General features: G+C 43.4%; 1 protein-coding gene across 6 annotated transcripts in view; it reads left to right on the top strand.

The window, feature by feature from the left end:
* The window catches only part of usp9 (ubiquitin specific peptidase 9), a 56,035-nt gene extending 35,888 nt beyond the window's left edge, over positions 1-20,147 (top strand). For 4 of the 6 annotated variants that reach the window (XM_049593656.1, XM_049593658.1, XM_049593660.1 and 1 more), the window contains 21 exons: positions 728-894; positions 1,034-1,142; positions 1,258-1,404; positions 1,540-1,686; positions 2,676-2,883; positions 2,968-3,188; positions 3,434-3,621; positions 3,717-3,890; positions 3,987-4,128; positions 4,350-5,106; positions 8,441-8,564; positions 8,652-8,877; positions 9,091-9,220; positions 9,363-9,548; positions 9,842-10,062; positions 10,150-10,238; positions 10,336-10,492; positions 10,827-11,039; positions 13,054-13,083; positions 15,979-16,077; positions 18,013-20,147. In XM_049593656.1, coding sequence (XP_049449613.1) covers positions 728-894; positions 1,034-1,142; positions 1,258-1,404; positions 1,540-1,686; positions 2,676-2,883; positions 2,968-3,188; positions 3,434-3,621; positions 3,717-3,890; positions 3,987-4,128; positions 4,350-5,106; positions 8,441-8,564; positions 8,652-8,877; positions 9,091-9,220; positions 9,363-9,548; positions 9,842-10,062; positions 10,150-10,238; positions 10,336-10,492; positions 10,827-11,039; positions 13,054-13,083; positions 15,979-16,077; positions 18,013-18,258 — 3,981 coding nt within the window. In that variant the 3' untranslated portion in view covers positions 18,259-20,147. The remainder of the gene's footprint in view (positions 1-727; positions 895-1,033; positions 1,143-1,257; positions 1,405-1,539; positions 1,687-2,675; positions 2,884-2,967; positions 3,189-3,433; positions 3,622-3,716; positions 3,891-3,986; positions 4,129-4,349; positions 5,107-8,440; positions 8,565-8,651; positions 8,878-9,090; positions 9,221-9,362; positions 9,549-9,841; positions 10,063-10,149; positions 10,239-10,335; positions 10,493-10,826; positions 11,040-13,053; positions 13,084-15,978; positions 16,078-18,012) is intronic. The other 2 variants (XM_049593659.1, XM_049593661.1) reach the window with 1 other exon arrangement.
* Positions 20,148-22,347: the final 2,200 nt, after the last annotated feature.

Genomic DNA, 22,347 nt, shown 5'->3' on the forward strand with positions numbered 1-22,347 from the left:
ATGGTCGAAGGTCGAGGTCACTGTGACCTTGCATCTGTTTCCTTCTTGTGACTGTGACATCTCCAAAACACCTTGAAGGAATTTCTACAAATTTGACACACAATCGTCCTCTTGGACTTAAGGATGATGATTAGAATTTGGTGGTTGTGACTTCATGAAGTTCTGCATAAAACACCTTTTTAGCCATTACTCTGTCTCATAACTCAGGTACAGAAGGGGAGACAGTTCGTCAGATACTGAATTGATGACACTAATTTTGAGACTGCTGGTTGTGTAGATCTTCTGTGCTGCTGGGGGGAAGATGTGTTGTAGCATCCATGTTTTCACAGACATGGATATAAACTGTAAGAGAAACTTCCCTAGTTTGCAGAGGCATAGTCTTGTTAAATGCAGTCCTGTTGTTTTAGAACACATGGTGAGATACAAGTACAACGAGCTGAACAGAAAGCAGGAGCATTGAGAGGGACAGTTGTGCCGCATTGACATCCATAATGGAATAAAGTCTGTGCTGCACATCCCTCCATAATAGATGCAGACTGTTGTAGAACCCTGAAGGCAGGACAGTAAATGCTCAGCCACCAAAGGTATTAAGCTTTGAGAAAGGTACAAACAAGAGATCAAGAGGTCTTGATGAGCGTAGTGGACTTTGAAGGGTTTAGCAAATTAAAAAAATGCAACACTATATATATTTTTGCATAATGTCTTCAATTGTTCTTTTTCTTGTTAGACCAATGCAGCTAAGGAGCCAGATGGGGAAGATGAGCAGGTGTGTTGCGAGGCCCTGGAGGTGATGACACTGTGTTTTGCCCTCATGCCCACGGCTCTGGACACACTCAGTAAGGAGAAGGCTTGGCAGACCTTCATCATAGACTTGCTGCTACACTGCCACAGCAAGTAAGTACAACAGAATGCGTTCCAGCTATTTGCTGAAGCATAAATCTACTGATTTAAATAGCGGAGACAGCCTTATCGCCAGCCTTTTATAGTTCTGACAGGATATCGTGAGGGTAATGTTGTCATTTGTGTTAAACAGATCTGTGCGTCAAATGGCCCAGGAGCAGTTCTTTCTGATGGCAACTAGGTGCTGTATGGGCCATCGACCCCTCCTCTTCTTTATCACCCTCCTCTTCACTGTGCTGGGGGTGAGTAGCTTTGTGCCTTGTGTTTACTTAATGCATTATAATGTATCACCACAGTGTGAGACATTTTAACAGTTACCTGCTTACAAGAGCCTAATGTCAAATTGTCCGTGTACAGAGTACAGCCAAGGAGCGAGCCAAACACGCTGGAGACTACTTCACTTTACTCAGACATCTTCTGAACTATGCCTACAACAGCAACATCAACCTGCCAAATGCTGAGGTGCTGCTCAACAATGAGATCGACTGGCTGAAAAGGATAAGGGTAAAACAGCCTATTAATTGTATTCATGATCAGCAAATATGTTGTATAATGCTCCCTATATATAAAAGCCAAATTGAGGATATCTACTTAAGTGTGGGGCAGAGTTGACGGCGCACAATATGCTCACTTTATTAGGATGAGGTAAAGAGGACAGGGGAGACTGGAGTGGAGGAGACCATCCTGGAGGGCCACCTTGGAGTTACCAAAGAGCTTCTAGCCTTCCAGACACCAGAGAAGAAGTACTACATCGGCTGTGAAAAAGGAGGAGCAAACCTCATTAAGGTGAAACAGACAGATAATGTATCTGTCTACAAGGGTGTACCACAGGGCTCTATTTTGGGTCTGCTTATATTGTTTGTAAATAGATAATCTGGGTCAAAATGTTTAAGGTGTTAATTTCTGTTTATATGCTGATGACATTTTTATATACTGCAAAGCTTAAACTCTTGGTCAAGCCTGCAAACCCTTGCAAAATGCTTATAATGATATTAAAAATACCCTGCTTCAACTCAAAAGATTAAGTTGATCTTTTATATATGCATACCTCTGCTTGGTGTCTTCATATGCTTGACACAGCTTACAAGGCGTCCCTGAGGTTCATTATCTATTGTAAATCTCTGGCTCACCACAGTGAGCTATACTCTTAGGTAGGATGCCGTGCTCTGGTCACCTGTAGGCTCTGTCACTGATCCACTTTTCTATATAAGGCAGTTCTTGCTCCATACTACTTTTGTGTCTTGCTCACACAGAAAAGTGCCAGACTATACTCTGTGTTCTCAGGACTTCTTTACACTTTCTGTTCTAAATGCCCCTTCCAAAATTGGAAAAGGGGCCTTTGTGTATTCTGAACCCTCGGCAATAGAATATGTTGCAGAATGACTTTAAACAATTAATTAATTCAATTAATTAAATTCTTTTAAAATTGAAATGAAAGAATCAGAGGCAGATTTCCTAAGATGTCAGTGTTTTTAATTTACCTGACATGAAACAAACTCTTAAATTTTCTCTTCTGAAATGTGAGTTTGTTTAACTTTATTGCTAATTCTTTTTTATTTCTTCTCTGCTGTGTTTTTCTGTTTGAAACTACGTGTTTTGATTATGCTGCTCCCCGTCTTGGCCAGGTCTCCCGTGAAAAAGAGATTTTTGATCTCAGCAGGACTCTGCTGGTTAAATTAAAGTTAAATAGATTAAAAAAAAAAAAAAAAAAGAATAAAACGATTAATATAATCTTATTTTGTTTCCTTCCTTTTCCTCCCTCTCTTCTCAATTAGGAGCTGATCGACGACTTCATCTTTCCAGCGTCTAATGTGTACCTGCAGTACATGAAGAGTGGAGAGTTCCCCACAGAGCAGGCCATCCCAGTGTGCAGCACCCCTGCTTCCATCAACGCTGGCTTTGAGCTCCTGGTAGCACTGGCTGTCGGATGTGTTCGCAACCTCAAGCAAATAGTTGACACCTTGACTGACATGTACTATTTAGGTAGGTAAACACCAGTGTGTAAAGTTCCCTTGATGGTTTATAAATTACATCATGCATGAGAGTGTTGCTTCTTTCTCCTTCCAGGTTGCGAGACACTGACAGAGTGGGAGTACTTGCCTCCGGTGGGGCCACGGCCCAACAAAGGCTTTGTAGGTTTGAAGAACGCTGGGGCCACCTGTTATATGAACTCTGTCATTCAGCAGCTGTACATGATCCCTCCAATTCGCAACGGCATCCTGGCCATTGAGGGCACGGGCACTGATGTGGATGATGACATGTCTGGGGATGAGAAGCAGGAGAATGAGGTACAGTGAGAGCTTGGGTTTCATCAAACAGTCGTTTTTACTTGTAATGGATATGACGTCACGTTACTCTGAGATTACCTCAATAAAAGCAGCAACTTCTTTCCACCCGCACATTTGAATTATTTAAATTCGGGGATTAGAAAATCAATACAAAAATTGTAAGAAGAAGCATTGCAATACTGTTTTGAATCGATTTTTATCCCACCACTAATTGTTAGTAATGTTCCATGTGTTTTCCTCAACAGAGTAATGTCGATCCTCGGGATGAGGTGTTCAGCTACCACCATCAGTTTGATGATAAACCCTCCAGTAAGTCAGAGGACAGGAAAGAGTATAACATCGGGGTACTGCGTCACCTGCAAGTCATTTTTGGACACCTGGCTGCCTCCAGACTGCAGTACTATGTCCCCAGGGGATTCTGGAAACAGTTCAGGTATTTTAAAGACTTAATCAATTTGCATTTTACCTATTTAGCAGTGGCTTTTGTCTAATTGGATTTTTTTTGTTATTCCACCCCTTGCTTTTTAGATTATGGGGTGAGCCAGTGAACTTGAGGGAGCAGCATGATGCTTTGGAGTTTTTCAACTCTTTGGTGGACAGTCTGGATGAAGCTCTGAAAGCCCTTGGCCACCCCGCCATGCTGAGCAAGGTGCTGGGAGGGTCCTTTGCTGACCAGAAGATCTGTCAGGGATGCCCCCACAGGTGAGTGCAGTCCTTTTCCCTCAATTTAGTTACAGGATATAGCTTTAGAAATGTAAAGCTGGTTTCTTGTTACTTAATGATGTTCTGTGTTGTCAGGTATGAGTGTGAGGAGTCGTTCACAACGCTCAACGTAGACATCAGAAACCACCAGAACCTGTTGGACTCCATGGAGCAGTATGTTAAAGGGGATCTGCTTGAGGGAGCCAACGCCTACCACTGTGAGAAGTGTAATAAGAAGGTGAGAATAATGAAGCACTCATCTGGTCGCCAGCCAGTGTTACAATGTGATACTCATTAAGTATTGTGAAAAAACAGAAGTGGTTTTAAAGTGGAAATAGACTTTAACTTTTCATAATGAAGTAAATGTTGCTTACACAATATAATGGTTATAGAATAATGGCACAACCTGCATTTTCTCCGGCCAGAGAGGTAACCTGTGATGTTTGCTCTTCTCGTCAGGTGGACACAGTGAAGCGCCTGCTGATAAAGAAGCTGCCACCTGTCCTGGCCATCCAGCTGAAGCGCTTCGACTATGACTGGGAGAGGGAGTGTGCCATCAAGTTCAATGACTACTTTGAGTTCCCCAGGGAGCTCGACATGGAGCCGTACACGGTAGCTGGTGTGGCCAAGCTAGAGGGCGATGACGTCAACCCGGAGAATCAGGTGATCCAACAGAACGAGCCCTCTGAACCCACGCCTCCCGGCAGCTCCAAGTATCGTCTGGTGGGAGTGCTGGTCCACTCAGGCCAGGCCAGTGGCGGACACTACTATTCCTACATAATCCAGAGGAACGGGGGCGACGGTGAGAAGAACCGCTGGTATAAATTTGACGATGGGGATGTGACTGAGTGCAAGATGGACGATGAGGAGGAGATGAAGAACCAGTGCTTTGGAGGGGAATACATGGGCGAGGTGTTCGATCATATGATGAAAAGGATGTCGTACCGGAGGCAGAAGCGCTGGTGGAACGCCTACATCCTATTCTATGAGCGTATGGACTCACTGGACAAGGACAGCGAGCTTGTCAAATACATCTCGGAGTTGACCATCTCCTCCACCAAGCCGCATCAGGTCAAGATGCCTGGTGTCATCGAGTGCAGCGTCCGCAAGCAGAACGTCCAATTCATGCACAACCGAATGCAATACAGCCTGGAATATTTCCAGTTCATTAAGAAACTTCTGACCTGTAACAGTGTCTATTTAAACCCTCCTCCAGGTATGCATCTTTCTTCTGTGTGCAGCTATATGGGGTTTTAAAAGCTTATTTTTACTGTATATTAAAAGATTAAAACTTTATTAATGTAGGTAGCCAGTGAACGGTTAAGTGTTCAGGGTTTAGAGGGATACATTGGCAGAAATGGAATATAATATAATAAGTATGCTTTCTTTTGTGTATAGTGACCTAAAAATAAGGATTGCTGTGTTTTCGTTACCTCAAAATGAGTCTATGATGTCCACATAGGGAGCGGGTCCTCACCCACAGAGTCCAACATGTTAGGCCGCCATGTTTCTACAGTAGTCAAGAACAGATGAACCAAACACTGGCTCTAGATAGGGCCATTTGCTTTTTTGTGTTGGCCACCGTAGTCAGCAGCCCCTCTGCAATGACCACTGTCGGAGAAACATTGAATTTTAATGTTAAACTGCTTGATTCCATCTTTTGACGGGTTTATATCACCAGTTCTGTTTGTTTTGGGGAGGAAGAGACCTCTGTGGATAATTTAGCTCTGGTTAAAAACCTCTGAAATTAATGGATCTTAAGTTATCAGACAATAATGTGAACACACATTACCAGGTGCTGGGCTAGCGGCCTGTCTGCGACATGCCAAACAGTGTAGGAGAAACACAGATTTGTAATGATAAACTGCTTTATTCAGTGTTTTATCAGTATAAAATGCTGGCTCTGTTTGTTTTGGAGAGGAAGAGGGGGAAGAGACCTCTGCAGGTAATTCGGCTCCTGGTAAAAACCTCTTGAACAATGAACACTGAAGGAATCCTTTTTTTAAACAAGGTGTTTATATTGATGATTTTATAAAGATGCACAGAGCATCAACAAACAAGCATAGAACCGACAAGGACCAAAAGACTACCCCACTAACTCAGGAACAAATAGAGAAGCCAGAGCAGTGAAAGTAAATCCAGTAATCAAGAATGAAAAATAAATAGAATAAATGAAAAAGAACAAAAAACACTGAAGGAATCCTAACTGTGAGTTCAAGCTTCAGACATGAAGAAGTGGTTGCATTCTGCAGTCCTCACTGCTATATGCCATTAAATCCTACACACGTCTTCTTTAACCTCAACTCAAACTGTGGGTGGGATGTTTTAGAAGCACACTTAAAACATAAAGTGCAACAAAAACGTACACAAAAGCTGCTTGTTGCAAAAGATATTGTGCTGGTGAATGCCGTTGTGAACACAGTGTTGTCTTTTTTATGAACACGATCTAATTTTCCCACCTGTAGCTGTTTGACTTATTCTGTTTAACCAGAATAGACCTATGGAAGTTGAAAACCTTTTAATGAAGCTGCAGGTAAAAAGATAGAAAAACATTATGAATGTAAAATGTAACACTGGGGTCATTAACAACACAAGTAATTAGTCTCTATGTCTGGTGTTGTTCCACAATGTGGATAAATTTATCAAGGCAATACACTCAATAAGACATTTGTGTCACTACAAACATGCAGTTCCTCCCTTGCGTGTATATTGTTGTGTGATTTGTTGTTGCACAGCATCACGTCACTCCTCCAGTCGTGACTCTGCATATCCAGTACACCCAGAGGGCTTCTTTGATCCTTTGCACAATGATGAGGTCATCATCATATCTCCACTGTTGATTTCTGTGCTCCCCTATTTAAGATTTAGCAGCTGCCATTATGATTTTATCACTACTCTCTGACTTGCTTGCTACAAAATATATATATATATATTTAAAGTGAAGCTAATACACAGCATCCCTGTGAAAGGATTTGGTGGTCAGTAGTGTTGAGCACGGGCTGCCGAGAAATGCTCTGCCTCTGTAATGCATTATTAATGGAGCCACAGGAAAATAAATGTTTGAGAGCAGTCATCAGTACGGTTGTTTGCAACCTAGTATCCAGTTGAGATGCTAATGAATCCCCTTTTTAAATTCTCCTCAGCAACAGCAGCAGCAAACTGATGTTTAAAAACAAACCTATTGTTGTAAGATAGATTTCGAATGTCCACTTCCTGATCCAAAACACTGACCCAGTATGTTAGTCGAATGTATAATTTAATATGTCAGCGATTGGCTTCACATGAGCCCCTTTCCCACTGCACAAAAGATAGCTAACACCTGCTAACGTCTGGCTTTTTAGTGCAGTAGGAAAGGTTTTAATCAGCATTCACACCTAGGTCAAATGACTCAGCAGGAGTAGTGGGTATTTATCACCTTGGGCTGGATGTACACGCTAATTTTAGCCCCTTAATCGGCAAGATGCAATAATGAGTCGCCACAAAATACTGTCCGTCTCTGCCCAAGCAGTGCTCTTAACATCGATCCAAATTTGTCTCCACCGAGTTTGAAAGTGAGGCTGAATAAGTAACAGTTATTTTAAAATAAGTAACCACCATGAAGTTTTCATTGGTCTCGATGCTCCTCTATCTGTTCCCCGGCCTGTCCGTGACGTTGAATTTGACTCACCAGAAACACACACACAGAAGGGTGCTCATCTGCTTGACTACTGCAGAGCCGTGTGCACAGCTCTGGTCTACGGGCAATAGGAAAGGATACTATACCTTATTTTTAGTGGGTTTGCCTGTGTTTAAAAAACCTGCGTACACATGCTAATTTGGGTGGAAAAGGGATATTCGAGATCAGTGGCCATTTTTCATAATGTCCTCTGAGCTTTAACACTGCCATCTCCCAGTTACTGTGTCAACTGCATTTTGTGTTTCACTTTATGCTGGACTGAACAAGGCTGAGCCATGATTCTCTGACATACAGCGTCTTTAAAGTCACTGTTCATTATGTGATGTATATGTAGGACAGTCGTACAGTGTTCATTGTGTTGACTCTGTATGTAAGCACACTGGATTTGAAAAGAAATAATGACTGAGTGCAGTTGAGGATTTTTTTCATCTTTTAGGCATTGCAGCCCATTTTATTTGTAGTCCCCAAATTAGGGAACAAAAGTGTATAAGAAAAATTGCTCTGTAACCTCATAGTGGTTGTTTTATTTCAAATCCAGTGTGCTGGAGTACAAAGGCAAAACAGGGGAAAGTGTGTCACTGCCTTAATGCATGCTCACTGCAATATATGTTATTGTATATTATCTGTATACTGAAGATCACCATGTTTAAGTAATCTGCTGTGTGTATGTGTGGGTCATCACCACTGATGTCAACTAATTGCGAAAAGGTGGCAGGATATGTGCTTCAGTAATGTCATCCAACAATGAGTCAGTTGTTGCTTTTCATGTTGGTCTCTGGTTATAGCTTCATAGGTTGTTGTCAGCTTATGTTAAAAGTAAATTACCAGGAAGATTTTCAGTCTGTTTTGTTAATGATCGCTCTCTCTCTATCAGGACAAGACCATCTTCTGCCAGAGGCAGAGGAGATTGCTATGATAAGTGCTCAGCTGGCTGCTAGGTTCCTCTTCAGCACAGGTTTTCACACCAAGAAAGTAGTACGGGGTCCTGCCAGCGACTGGTAAGCTCTGTCTGCTTTGTGTGCTTTTGGGGTTTTGTCTGTGTTTTCTCCCGTTTCTATAAATATTCTCCTTGCCCTTCCCTCCAGGTATGACGCCCTCTGCATCCTGCTGAGACACAGTAAGAATGTACGCTATTGGTTTGCACACAACGTCCTGTTTGCTTACCCCAACCGGTTCTCCGAGTACCTACTTGAGTGCCCGAGCGCTGAGGTCCGTGGTGCATTTGCCAAGCTCATTGTCTTCATTGCTCACTTCTCCCTGCAAGACGGCCCATGCCCCTCCCCCACCGCCTCGCCTGGACCCTCGACTCAGGTTGGTGCCAGACTTCAGCTGAGCTCTGTGGAAAATGGGCTTTTTATTAGGACTCTCCGGGAGATACTTGAAATTGTTTGAGTCACAGGTTTCCTGGAAGATAATTAAAGCAGTTTGTATTGCAGATTATCACTGAGAGGTTTCTCATGGTGCACTTTTGATTGCTATAACTCTGCCACGGTGTTTCTGTTGTTTTCCATGTTTGTGTATCAGGGCTGTGATAACCTCAGTCTAAGTGACCACCTGTTGAGAGCTGTACTCAACCTGCTCAGAAGAGAGGTTTCCGAACACGGCCGTCACCTGCAGCAGTACTTCAACCTCTTTGTCATGTATGCCAATCTGGGTAAGGAGCACGCGGCAATCACACTCCTGCCCTATACATCTGTTCCTCAGGGAACTGCACAGCAAGGTCTACGCAAAATATAATAATAATTATACATTTGGGAGTAAAAACGCTGCTGTCTTTCCTTTCTCTGTCTTCACAGGTCTGGCAGAAAAGACCCAGCTGTTGAAGCTGAATGTCCCTGCCACCTTCATGTTGGTCGCCCTGGACGAGGGTCCCGGTCCTCCCATTAAGTACCAGTACGCTGAGCTGGGCAAGCTCTACACTGTGGTCTCCCAGCTGGTGCGCTGCTGTGACGTCTCCTCACGCATGCAGTCCTCCATCAATGGTGAGTCTCTTACTTTAAAGCCACACAAATTGTGAAGTGAGCTTGGGCAATATGTAACATGAAGCAGTGCGGGGCATTTGTGGTGGGGAGAGATGGAGCCCAATGAGGATTTTCATCCTTGCTCAGGATATAGTGACTGACAAACAGCCACTCTGAGCCTCTGTGTTGTGTAGGCAGAGCTTGGAGCTGAGGGCTTTCATAGCAGAGGATGAAAGAAGAAAACATACAGACTTCTAATTAATAACCACATGTACGTCAGATTACTCTAACTTTCTTCCCTCTACCCTCTCCAGGTAACCCACCCCTCCCCAACCCCTATGGTGACACCAATCTGACAGCCCCGGTGATGCCGGTGCAGCAGCTGGTGGCAGAGATCCTGTTTGTGAGGACTAGCTACGTGAAGAAGATCATTGAGGACTGCAGCAACTCTGAGGAGACGGTGAAGCTGCTTCGCTTCAGCTGCTGGGAGAACCCTCAGTTCTCCTCCACTGTGCTCAGTGAGCTGCTCTGGCAGGTAAGTGTCTCACAATTTTCAAGACCAACAGGATGTCACTTGTAGGTGTCCACAAGACTTATGATCATATGTGTTGTGCGTCTGCAGGTTGCGTACTCCTACACCTATGAGCTGAGGCCTTACCTGGACTTGCTGCTACAGATCCTGCTCATCGAGGACTCCTGGCAGACACACAGGTCAGACTGAGTGCGTGTAAACTGAGTGCTGCTCTTTCTAGAATGTGATCAGAGTTTAAATTCCTCCTTTTTTGTTGTTGTTTTTGTCGTCGTGTAGGATCCACAATGTGCTGAAGGGCATTCCCGATGACCGAGACGGGCTCTTTGACACCATCCAGCGCTCCAAGAACCACTACCAGAAACGAGCCTACCAGTGCATCAAGTGCATGGTGGCCCTCTTTAGCAACTGCTCCGTGGCTTACCAGATTCTGCAGGTACACTTTCAGACTCTCTCTCATGTCTTGTTAGTTACACGTCACATCGATTTTAAAATGCCAGACAACAATGAGAAGGACTATTTTTGCCCGTTTTTGCCAGACCCAGTTACTTACTGTTGGTGAAGAGCCTTTATTTTCTGAAGTACGTGTAATTTTATTTGCATTTTCTCAGGATGCACTGAAAGTCTGGGTCAGTACTCAGGTTTAGATAGCTGATAGCATCATTTTGTTGTTGTTAAAACACTCTAATTAGGTGTTCATAAAACTTTGCCTCTTGTATCCACATGTGCATTCACATATTCTAATCAGCATGCTCTTTTTATGCGTACAGAGTAATGGTGACCTGAAACGAAAGTGGACGTGGGCAGTGGAGTGGTTAGGGGATGAGCTGGAGAGGAGGCCTTACACAGGGAACCCTCAGTACACCTACAACAACTGGTCCCCTCCTGTTCAGAGCAATGAGACCTCCAACGGCTACTTCCTGGAGCGTTCGCACAGCGCACGTATGACACTCGCCAAGGCCTGTGAACTTTGTCCCGAGGAGGTAATGGCAATAACAATGTACCCTTCACACACACACATTTACATTACACAATAACCTCCTGTCTTACGGACTGTGCCTAAGGAGCCAAGCCATTAGTGTTTAAAGCTGTAGGACGTTGTATATGGGTGATGTACCGTGGAAAACATCTGTTCAGAACAGCTGTTCAAAATGTCAGGTTTTCTGATTGAGTCAAGCATCAGTGTGGAGGGGGGTCTTTCTGTTACATGCATATATATTTAAATATTGGATTCACACCACAGTAAAATGTACCAACATGGCCATGGTTGCCATGGGAACATGTTAACAATGGTGTACAGTGGTGAAGGTAACAGAAAAACCCTACAGAAATACTGTATGACTGAGCCAAAGGAGCTTAACATCCCACTGAACGGCATAACATAGCCAGCTTTTAACCTGCTGTGTGTATCTATGTGATAATGCTAAAGGGATTAATTGAGTATTTCATAGACAAGAACATGTATTATCAATTTTAATGATTACTTTATCGTTTGTTGTTATAAAATGAATATGTTTCTTATTTTTAGCTGTTGCTTTTTTTCCTGACATTTGAGAGAATAAATGGTTTTATAGATCATTTAAAATCTGACATTTGATAGACTTTCGGTTAATTGGACTCATTTAGTGTTTCCAGCACGCCATTAAATGTTAAATGTCCACCCTGAGCCAATATCATGGACCTGCAGAGCTGGAGAGCCTCCAAAGACCCACAGTATTAGACGTATGCATGCGCAAGGTCCAGACCCACAGTTCCATACGTGTGTCTGTGTGAATTCAAACCATAGTTTCAGACGTACACATGTGCAAGCTCAAGAAAGAGAGGTAACTGTCAATAATTTTTAAATTTGTCCAATCATAGGTTGACAATCCCCTGGTTTTTAATTCAGCCAATCACTTCACAGTCGTTGGAGTAGTCCACATTTCAACTGCCTGGCTACGTTAGCGCTAGCTAGCCTCTTCTCATTAACTCCCATTTTCCCATTCTCATTTTAGAAGGACCACAGCAAGAAAACTCTAGCTAATTAACTAATGAGCTATCCATTTACACTTCAAAATGTTGATTAAAAACATTAGTGTAAGTTGATGCTAGAGTAGATGGTCCAGAGGGACAAGTCTGTCTGTCAGGAGTGCAGGGGCGCAAAACCCCTGGGTTGTGGACACTGGAGGAAAGACGACAGACTCTGCCGTCCTCCTGCCCTCCCTCTGGTTCTTCCAGCAGAGGAACAGAGCACAGCCTTGGTCAGCAGGGTTTGCTGGATGCTGCTTAGGGTTTACAGCCAGGTGGCTTATCATTTTTTTCCCTGGGGTTTCATGCCCCTGTCCTCAGGACGAGCAGACTTGCCCCTCTGGACCATCCATTCTTCCATTACCATTTACCCTGGTCAAAATATCAACAGTCGAAGTCAAAATGTCGACAACTTTTCAATTAGCCAGCTATGCTAACATAGCTATGATAGCTAGCTAGCTAACACTGGCAGCCAGATACAGATGACTATAATCCATTGTCTGTTTCATAATCTAAACAAAGAACATGTTTCCTTGCAGTGGTCGTTCTAAAATGAGCAGTGGTGAAAATTGCTAAGTTCTGCTAGTGATCCATGATCAAGAAGTTGATAAGCAGACAGTAATAGCTAGCTTTGCTGCACTACCGAGTAGAAACGTTCTCTACTTGTACTTTAAACAAGCAACTGCAAACAACTTTAAAAATGTATGTAGCAATCTCCGTCTGTACAACATAAAGCTGTGGGTCTGGTACTTGTACATGCGCACGACTAAAGCTGTTTCTCTCTGGCTCTGCAGGTCGATGCTTCTCCCCTAAGCTACAGCTATGACTATGTGTGCTATACTGAATATGTTTTTTGTCTTGATTCATGGCTGCAGTTCACAATGCATACAAATATCATATATTTGTTCTCACTTAAAATAAGTTACTTGTATTTTTATGTTGACGAAACCAGTCAAATGACACACTTCTCCTGTAATATTCCATACACAGCTCAAGTGTACTCAGGGAAGCCCAGGGAAGGTCAGTATTCCAGGCACCACAACATGAAGGAAGGAAATTAAAATTTTATATTAAAGATTCAGCAGAGAAACAATAAAAACAGTTGGGCATTGTATAGACTTCCAACACATAGAATTGCACAATTTTGAATTTCCTGTACCCACAATAGTCATCAGTGGCTGAGGCTAGAAGCATTGTGTCATGTTGAGTCCTCCATCATAGATTTTCCCATTTTGTCAACTCTGCCTCCATGTTCTTTTTGTACTCTTGATGCATTTACGTGATACAAATGTTACATAAATAGTTGAGCACAGGAGTTTAGAGTAAAGCCAGACAAACTGCCAGAATGATAAATTAAGTCTGAGTTATCAACAGTGTTATATACTTGAGGTGTGTATTATTATTATTATTGTTCTGTTAACGTCTCAAATTATGTTGATGCTAGTAAAACAGACTGTGACCACAGTTAAACGACAACGTAAAGCCATCTTCCATCCTGACGTTCACTTGTAAAGTAAAGTGAAAGGTGGACAGGCTGCCTGTGAGATGCCGTATAGTGTAACTGGCATAAGAAGTCTTGTTATGCAGCTGCACACAGTGAACAGATCTTTGTTCTCCTGCTGTCCTGTTGCCCAGTCCCAGTGATTCGCCAAAGCAACATCATTGGCATAGCCAGTCCTCCATCTCTTTTCGCCAATTTTTGCTTCCTGTCCAACTCAAACTGTGATGCCACCTGCATTTAAAAAAACTCATAGCTCATCTGCACTGATCAGTCACAACATTTGAACCACTGACAGGTGAAGTCAGTAACATTGATCATCATTACAATGCAATCATCTGTTGGGAAACCTTTGGTCCTGGTATTCATGTGGATGGCATTTGACAAGCCACCAGTTGCAGATTAAGAACCCCCACTCATGGCACTGGCACTCCTTGATGGCAGTAGAGTCCTAGCAGGACAATGTCACGGCATAAACTGCTCAGGAATGGCCAGAGGAATGTGACAAAGAGCTCAAACTGTCGACCTGGCCTCCGAAATTCCACAGATCCCAATCCACGCAAACATCCATGGGCCATGCTACTACACCACCTGGATACAAAGGATCTACCGCCAGCACCCTGGTGCCAGGCACCACAGGATACCTACCAAGGTCCATGGATTGGACTTCTCTCTGACATGTCGAGGTATTAGCACAGGACCTCTGGGGTATCAGCATGTCCCACAGATGTTGGATCAGGTTTGGTTCTGGGGAATTTAAAGGCCGTGTTGACCTTGAGCGCTTTTGCCTTGTTCGGACTGCCAGCCCAAATCTGTTATATGGCATATCTAGATTGATTTTTAGGAAATCTGAACAGCAAAAAAAGTATGATTTTTGCAAATCTGATCCAAACCACATTTGGAGGTGGTTTGAATTTTTGATTCCAATCACATTTCTTCTTGATCCATGCTACTACTAGCAGAGCGCTAAAGAGGACATCATGAGGAACAACAGTCTGTGGACCAACGCCAAAGTAAATTGTTTAGAGGGTGAAATGATGGACCTACATTTCTCTCATGCTTCCACGGTGGAAAACCATGTCACCAGCATTGTTGCATAGTTACTTGCGTTGCTGCATTACCGTAGCCACGCAGATATGTTGGTGATGTCTGGACACACATATCCAAACTGGATACTTGAAAGTAACAGTGCAGACAGTCTGTGTTCAGGTTTGAGAAACAAATCTGATTTGCCGGCAGTTTGAACGTAGCCTTTGTCTCGTTTCTTTGGCCATTTCTGAGCTCTTTTTGTCTTACACCATGGCACATAGTCCTGCTGGGGGGCCACTGCCATAAGGGATGTACTTTGTCTTTAGTGGTGTTTGGGTGGGTGGTGCGTGTCAAATGGCATACACATGAATATCAGGAGCAAAGGTTTCCCATCAGAAGATTGCATTGTAACAAGATGATCAATGTCATTCACCTCACCTGTCAGTGGTTGTAATGTTCTGGCTGATCGGTGTATATTTTAGCATTAAGTAATAGTACTGCCCTTTAGGCAAGATTTTGTTCTCCATTATGCTATTGTTGCCAATATACCACAGGCTTTTTGTCATTTTGGTAGTTAGCTGTTAATGTTTGTCATCGGTTTCCCCCAAACATTAATTAAAAAACAGTGTTTTCACCTTTAGAAAATTAGGACACAATCTTACAAAACAACCTCTAACTCAAGGTTGTCAGTCATTTTTTTTATTTGCATCCAGTCAGATGTAGTTTAAAATCTTGTAGACAGTTTTGATGGATAAAAGCTAGATTTAAAAAGACATAAGGATGGCCTTTGTGATGGCATCTGTTTATACACAAGCTTTACACACTACAAATATGAGTTGATAGCCTGAGAGGTTCTGTTGTTTTTCCACTTATGAGTCTACATCATGTTTAATATATATTTGCACATGCTAAACAGAAATGTAATTTACTCTCTGATGCACAATTTAATGATAAGACTGACATTTGTTGACAGCAAGAAAAACATTTAATAAGAAAGATAACACTTACCGCCAGCCTCGTCCTTTGAAAGTGGCTCACTGAAATAACCTCTGCAGCAGAGAGGTTCATGTGCGCCTCCTGTTAGCTGTTTTTCAAAAGATTAAGCAGGAGCTCTCCTGCTGAGAGGACGCTCTCAAGTGTAGAATCCACCCACACACAGAATCAGCCCTCATTTAAACCTCATTTAATTGATAACGTAACACAGTTGGAAATCTGACTTTCCCACACAACCCCAGTCGCTATGACACACAGAAACACAGAAGCTTAAAATTATACCCACTGTTTTATTCAAATAAAGTAGCATTTCCTGCTGTGTCTGATTTATACTAATAAATTTTACTTTGAAAGGTGAAATTAATTTGTGATAACATTTATCTCATGTCTGCTAGGAGCCAGATGAACAGGAAGCACCTGACGATCAAGACTCTTCCCCACCTGAGGACACGTCTCTGTACCCACACTCTCCTGGAACCACACAGTTTCAGCAGGTAGCGTGTCAGTGTCTCATATACCTTGACATCCTCATCACAGACAGTGACGTATAAAACACATCATGGTTTCTTTGATGGGAGACTTACATTTATACGCATTTATCATAGCAGAGCAGAGAGTAGTAACATGGAAGGTGGCGTCAGTTCTTGTAGCCAGTCTTGCATGAGTAAACAAGTTAAAGATTTTTTTACTTCAGCAACCCAAGTGTTATTTCGTGCTCACAAGTTTTGTAGTCAGTTTGTAGTCTTGCTCAGCCCGATCTGTGTGCCAGTGCTGGAGAGGGGTCTGAACCCATCGCAAAATAAGACAAAAACCTTAAGATCTTCAAATCAATCACAGTAGTCTTGGGCGTTGCAAAGCCCAGCATGCTGCTCTTGCTAAACAGTGTCAGGGGGAACTTGTTTTGGTGGAACATTTGCATGTGGGATGGCAAACGCTGGCATTAAAATGGCCATATTCCCACAAAAGAAAACGCCACATAAAAGACATTTTACTATGTAGGTTTAAAGCTCAGAGCTTGTTGCTGTTTCACTTACAGCACCAAAATGAAGTCTGGAGAAAGGTCTGGCTATGGGAGACTAGTTACAAGTAGGAGCTGGGGTTTTGAAAATGGTAACATGCTGATAGCAGAAGGAATTCCATCTGGAATAAGGGACCAATGGCAGGTTGATACCCACAGTCTTCATCCTGTGAGTCAGACTTTTCAGTTTGTGATAAATCTTGGATAATTTTTCTTGACACATGAACCCACCAAATTCTTTCACCACGTTTAAACATTAACAAATATACATCCAGTCCCATAAAAAAATATTAAATGGTATAAATGTGGAAAAGGCAAGGAGAAGGAAAATTTATGGGGAAATATATATATTAAAAAAAACTATCACATTACATACAACAATACAATAAAGGCCCAGCCACGTCAAACTGACTTCGGAAGTAGGGGTGACGAAGGCCCCCTGCTTTGTCACCTCACGTTGCCGTGTTTCGACCGAAGAGTTGCTCATAACACACTGCAGAAACTTCAACCGACAGCCAGCCAGCATGTACGTTCTGTGCTCGCGTGAGTGGAAATAACTCTCCACACCAGCAGACGACAGTAGTCTGTGGTCGTCATTTGAAAAGGGCAATCAGAAAACCGTCTTGAGGCTAGTTAGCACATTAACAACACAACCCAATGCTGAAAGAACAGAGCATATTTACTGGCACCAGTGAACAATAACACAAACTATCATGAAATGTTTCTGCGAAAGACATCAATGGTTGAAGAAAATCAGTCTTACCTTGTGTAACAAGTTGGTTTTGATCTCACTCCCTCTTGACTTAAGCTGTTTGTTTACGTTCCTCACTTCCATTTCTCCTCTCCTGCGCTGAGCTGAACTGCCAATCAGAGTGATTTCATTGACTGAGGGCTCTGCAGTCGCTGAGTCAGCATGTTGAATCAGCAGGAAAAAGGCCAACGAGGGCCAACAGTGCATGACACACCGCAGCATCAAGGGCCACAAACGCTCACAGACAGCCCACTGTTGACTAACGGCCAACCATTGGCTTGGTGTGTTAGGGCCATGATAGAGATTAGTCCAGTTTGGAAGATAAAACAGTTTCCAGATTTTAACAAAACTTCTCTTACATCCTCTAGTGGTGGTTTATGTTTAGAGTTCAACATATGCCATAGCTGAATCTAACCGTTAATGACAGGGCTGCATAGTTTTTTATCTGGTCAGCTGTGATCTTTAAGTCCTTTGAGATCACTCACAGTATGGCTGTTGAAGGGTTAAGGTCATTAAAGGATAAGGCTGACAGGGTTGTATGTTTCTGTTGTCGTCTTCACGTCCTGCTAAAAGTTCTGCACCCCAGCTTTAATATTTTCCAGTTAAACAGTTTGTTGTTTTCAAACCACTAATTTTTGTCCACTTTCTCCCCCTGAAAAGAACAACCACCCCCATGGGCAGCCGTACACCGGGCCTGCTGCTCAGCACATGAACAACCCCCAGCGTCCTGGTCCTGCCTCCGCCCCGACTCCGGGCCCGACCCAGACCACCCCAACCCCAGGCCCTGGTCCCACTCCCGGCCCAGGCCCGCGAGCACAAGAGAACTGGGAGAGCACCGAGGAGGTCGCCCCAGCCCCCGCCCCCACCACCTCCACTACCCCAGCGCCCGCCCCGCCTAAGGAGTAACGTCCCCTCCCCCTCTGCTGTGCCTCGAGCCTCCATCGTCCCGCTCTCCTTCCTCTCATCCTTCGGTCAACAGAGCTCCTCGTCGGGCGTCTCTCTCTTTCTCCCTCACTCTCTGGCCCCAGGGCAGGGCAGAGCCAGGCCTCCCATCCCCTCCCCAGGCCACCTCTCCCCCCCACGTCGGCCTGCGGGAGGCGCTCTTCCCTGGCCTGGGGCTGCCTGACCGTGTGACAGGGGCCTGCTGGCGGCTGCAGAGGCGAGGGAGTGGACAAGAGTTCTACTAAAGAAAAACGAATTTACCCAGAGCTGACGATGCTGATGCGCTTGTCTACACGACGAAAAGGTGTACATAGTATGTTAATGTTTTTGACTGTTCAGATCCCCCAGTAGCATAACTCCGTGTGGTTTGCTGTTGGGAGATGTTGCAGATGTTATGAAAAACAAAATGGATATTATAAATAAGAAAAATGCCCAAAAAAAACTGTAAGAAGACAACAACTCCTCTTTGTTTTATCACCCATGCTCAGCAGTAAAGTTTGTTCTACCATCGGACGGTTACTGGTCATTCAACTGTAGAAGGACGCATTGTTATTATCATAATTATATTATTATTCTTAAGCTCCTTGGCAACCTTATGACCCATGCCAAATCAACTCACGAGCTGTGGTTGGTTTTAGTGTGAGATATGGAATGATTGGGTGGACTTTTACGGTGTTTGGTTGATGTGAAAAAGCAGTGATGCAACATTGTTCTGAAACTCATTGCCTTTCTTTTTTCTTTTCTTTTTTTTTGTTTGTTCTGGTAATTAATTCAATCCTTTTTGAAGCTCTAGTTAATATGCTGTAACATTTAGCATGGCTTCTCACCAGAATAGTGTAGCCCAAGGGAAGACTTGTGATCATAACAACCTAAAGCTGTTCTTAATCCACATCTCCAGAGGGGTGTTGTTACCCTTAGGTTTTTTTTTTTGTTTCTGTTTTTTTTTTTTTTTTTTTCTACTCATCTACCCTATCTACAATGAGGGCGATATTTTGAACCAATGTATGAATAAGTGGCTTTTCAATTGCACATTATAATCCTCCGACTTCAACATTTGGCAGTCCGTTTTTGGTGGGATAGACAGCTTAGCTTTCATCTTTAGGAATTCTGAAAAATGAAACACATATGCAACAGAATTGCTGCACCGGGTTATCTGGTGTGTAATAGACTGTGCGGTTTGCTTCTGTCTCTCCAGTAGAGCCTAGTCGTAGACAGACTTGTTGCCCATCGGCTTCCTTTCTGCCGTGGAGCCGGTCAGGTTCGGCGTCTTGGCTGTGTTTTCGGGATCCTGAGCAGCGGTAAGACCCCTCGACCCGTCGCTCCACGGAGAACAGGTTCCACAGCAGGGTTGTACCGTAAGAATAGCGGCTGGTTAGTCATGTTGCAACCTGAGCTAACTTGTAATTCTGTAGGAGTAAAAGGTAAACATCAGTAAATACTGTATTTAATTGGTAACTTGAATGCATGTATTTTTTTGAATTTTTTTTTTCTTTCTTTTATTTTTTTTGTCTAAAACATACCAAATACTCCTGCAAATGAAAATATTCTGCCCATCGTATTATATTTAAATATTTTGCTCTTATTTTATAGAATTTATTTTGTTGTATTTCACTAAAAATAGAATTTGATTTAAGAGGAACATTTTTGTCCTTGTGTTATTTTTAAAGAAGATATTGACTGTACAGAGTTCTGCGCCCTGTTTTTTGCCGACTTTTGTTTTGGCCATGGTGTGACGTTGAATTCTGGAGCTACAGTCGCGATGTGGACTTTCACTTTGTGAGGTTTTTTGTGCACAGAAATATAACAAAAAAAAAAGCATTGCGCCCTTAGCAAATAAAGAACATGGAATCTTGCCCGTGTCTCATTCTTACTTGTGGACGATAACCGGTAAACGTCTGCTGCCGAGCGTCACCAAAGGTCATCCAGAAGGTACCCAACACCAGCTAGAGAAATGATGTCAGCTGATGTTTTGTAAGTTGTGAAGTCATGACAAATGTGATTTGTTGTTTTGACAGAAATGAGGTCACTGTCACAGGGACATTTGTGGTCTTGTGAGTCATGTGGGATCCCTTTGAAAAGGACACTACCGCAGTTGACGAATGAAGACAATATCTGACAACAGTCCAGAACGAATGGTGCACCGTCAACTTAAGTCCACTAAAGGAGTTTGTTTTTGCCACTGACAGGCTCAGATGGTTGTGTCTCACAACAGAAATGACCCTACAGAGAAATGAAACATATTTCCTGAACGGTACCTGTCACTGATGCGGTCCGTTTGTTATTGTGTGTAACCAGTTCTTCCTCAGGGAGAAGTCTCATTCTGAAATCTCATGGACTTTTCCACAACATGATCTCCAGCATGCACTGGGGCGGTTTGCAGACAAGTGTGAAGCGGTCAGGATGAGAGTCAGCACCTCCAAGTCTGAGGCTATGGTTCTCTGCCAGATTACAATGGATTGGCCCCTCTGGGTTGGGAGAGAGTTACTGTATGGAGCGTGGATCGACGGTGTGGACCGTCGTGGTGAAGAGGGAGCTGAGCCAGAAGGCGATGCTGTCGATTCACTGGTCCATCTACGTCCCAACCCTCACCTATGGTCATGAGCTCTGGGTAATGGCTGAAAGAATGAGGTTGCAGATACAAGTGGCCAAAATGAGTTTCCTCCGTGGGGTGGCTGGGCTCAGCCTTAGAGATAGGGTGAGGAGCTCGCAGTAGAGTCGCCGCTCCTTCATGTCGAACGGGGTCAGTTGAGGTGGTTCGGGCATCTGATCAGGATCCTCCTGGGCACCTCCTGTTAGAGGTGTTCCGGGCATGTCCAACTGGTAGGAGGCCCTGGGGCAGACCCAGAACACTCCGGAGGGATTATATATCTCATCTAGCCTGGGAACACCTTGGGGTCCCCCAGGAGGAGCTGGAAAGCATTGCTGGGAGAGGGACGTCTGGGGTGCTTTGCTTGGCCTGCTGCCCCGTGACCCAGCCCCGGATAAGCAGATGAAATTGGATGGATGGATTTCGTAGGTAACTCTAAGCTATACTGTCTTTACTCCAACACAAAGCACTCTTCGCGGCACTCCTCTCTCCAACTCTCACTAATGTTTCCACTGTTACAAAAGTAACCTCGCGCATTATTTCATAACAAGACTTCTCCTTGAGCAGGACTTGGTTACACACACTAACAAACAGACTGGGTCAGTAAAAAGTGAAGAAAAATGAATTTCTCTGTAGGGTCCTCTCCATGATTTTGACCTTTTGGAAGAACAATCTGAGCCAGTCGGTGGCAAAATCAAACTCTTATAGTGGACGCAAATTGTTGGAGCACAATTGCCCATAGGGATTACATTGCAGCCTTTTTATTTCTCAAAACTGGACCAATTTCAAAAATGGCTGTCTCCATTTGTCACTTACGCACACAGGAGCATGGGAAAACATGGTGTAGATTCAAAAATTCGTAGGTTTACCTTTAAAAGGTTACTTGTTGTGTACCACTGAGGCTATAAGATCAGTTTAACACTTACAGGCTGATTTACATGGGCATATTATAGAAATGCTCATTAATGTGGTTTGTCCTTTAAAAAAATAACATTGTAGTTGTAAGTACTTGTTTATTAGGTAAAGCTAACTAAAATGAATGCAGTCTAATTACAATAAATCCTTCATGAAGGTTATAACATTCAGTTTGTGTTGAGGTGCTGATTTTGGAGGATACAGTTTTGTGGTGCTGTTGAGCATTGATGCATTATGCCAGCGTGTGTTTCTTTTATTTTGTCCACCCCAGTTATATCAATTCAACAGCAGCACAAAGTGCAAACAACACCCCTGAAACAGTTTCAACAAAACTGGGAACAACCTTCATGAAGGCTGCATTGCAAAACTGTTGCATTAGATTTACCTCTGTGCATAGGTATAGATTTGGGGGGCATGCAGAAGACGCAGCACCCCCGACCCCCGACCCCAGTAAGAACATGAAAGTAGGAGAGGTCTTTTACTTGCATGTTCTTTCCGTGTTAGCATGGGTTTCCTCCAGGTACTCCAGCTTCCTCCCACAGTCCAAAGAC

This window comes from Epinephelus fuscoguttatus, linkage group LG13 (genome assembly GCF_011397635.1).
Source record: "Epinephelus fuscoguttatus linkage group LG13, E.fuscoguttatus.final_Chr_v1".
Lineage (NCBI taxonomy): Eukaryota > Metazoa > Chordata > Actinopteri > Perciformes > Serranidae > Epinephelus > Epinephelus fuscoguttatus.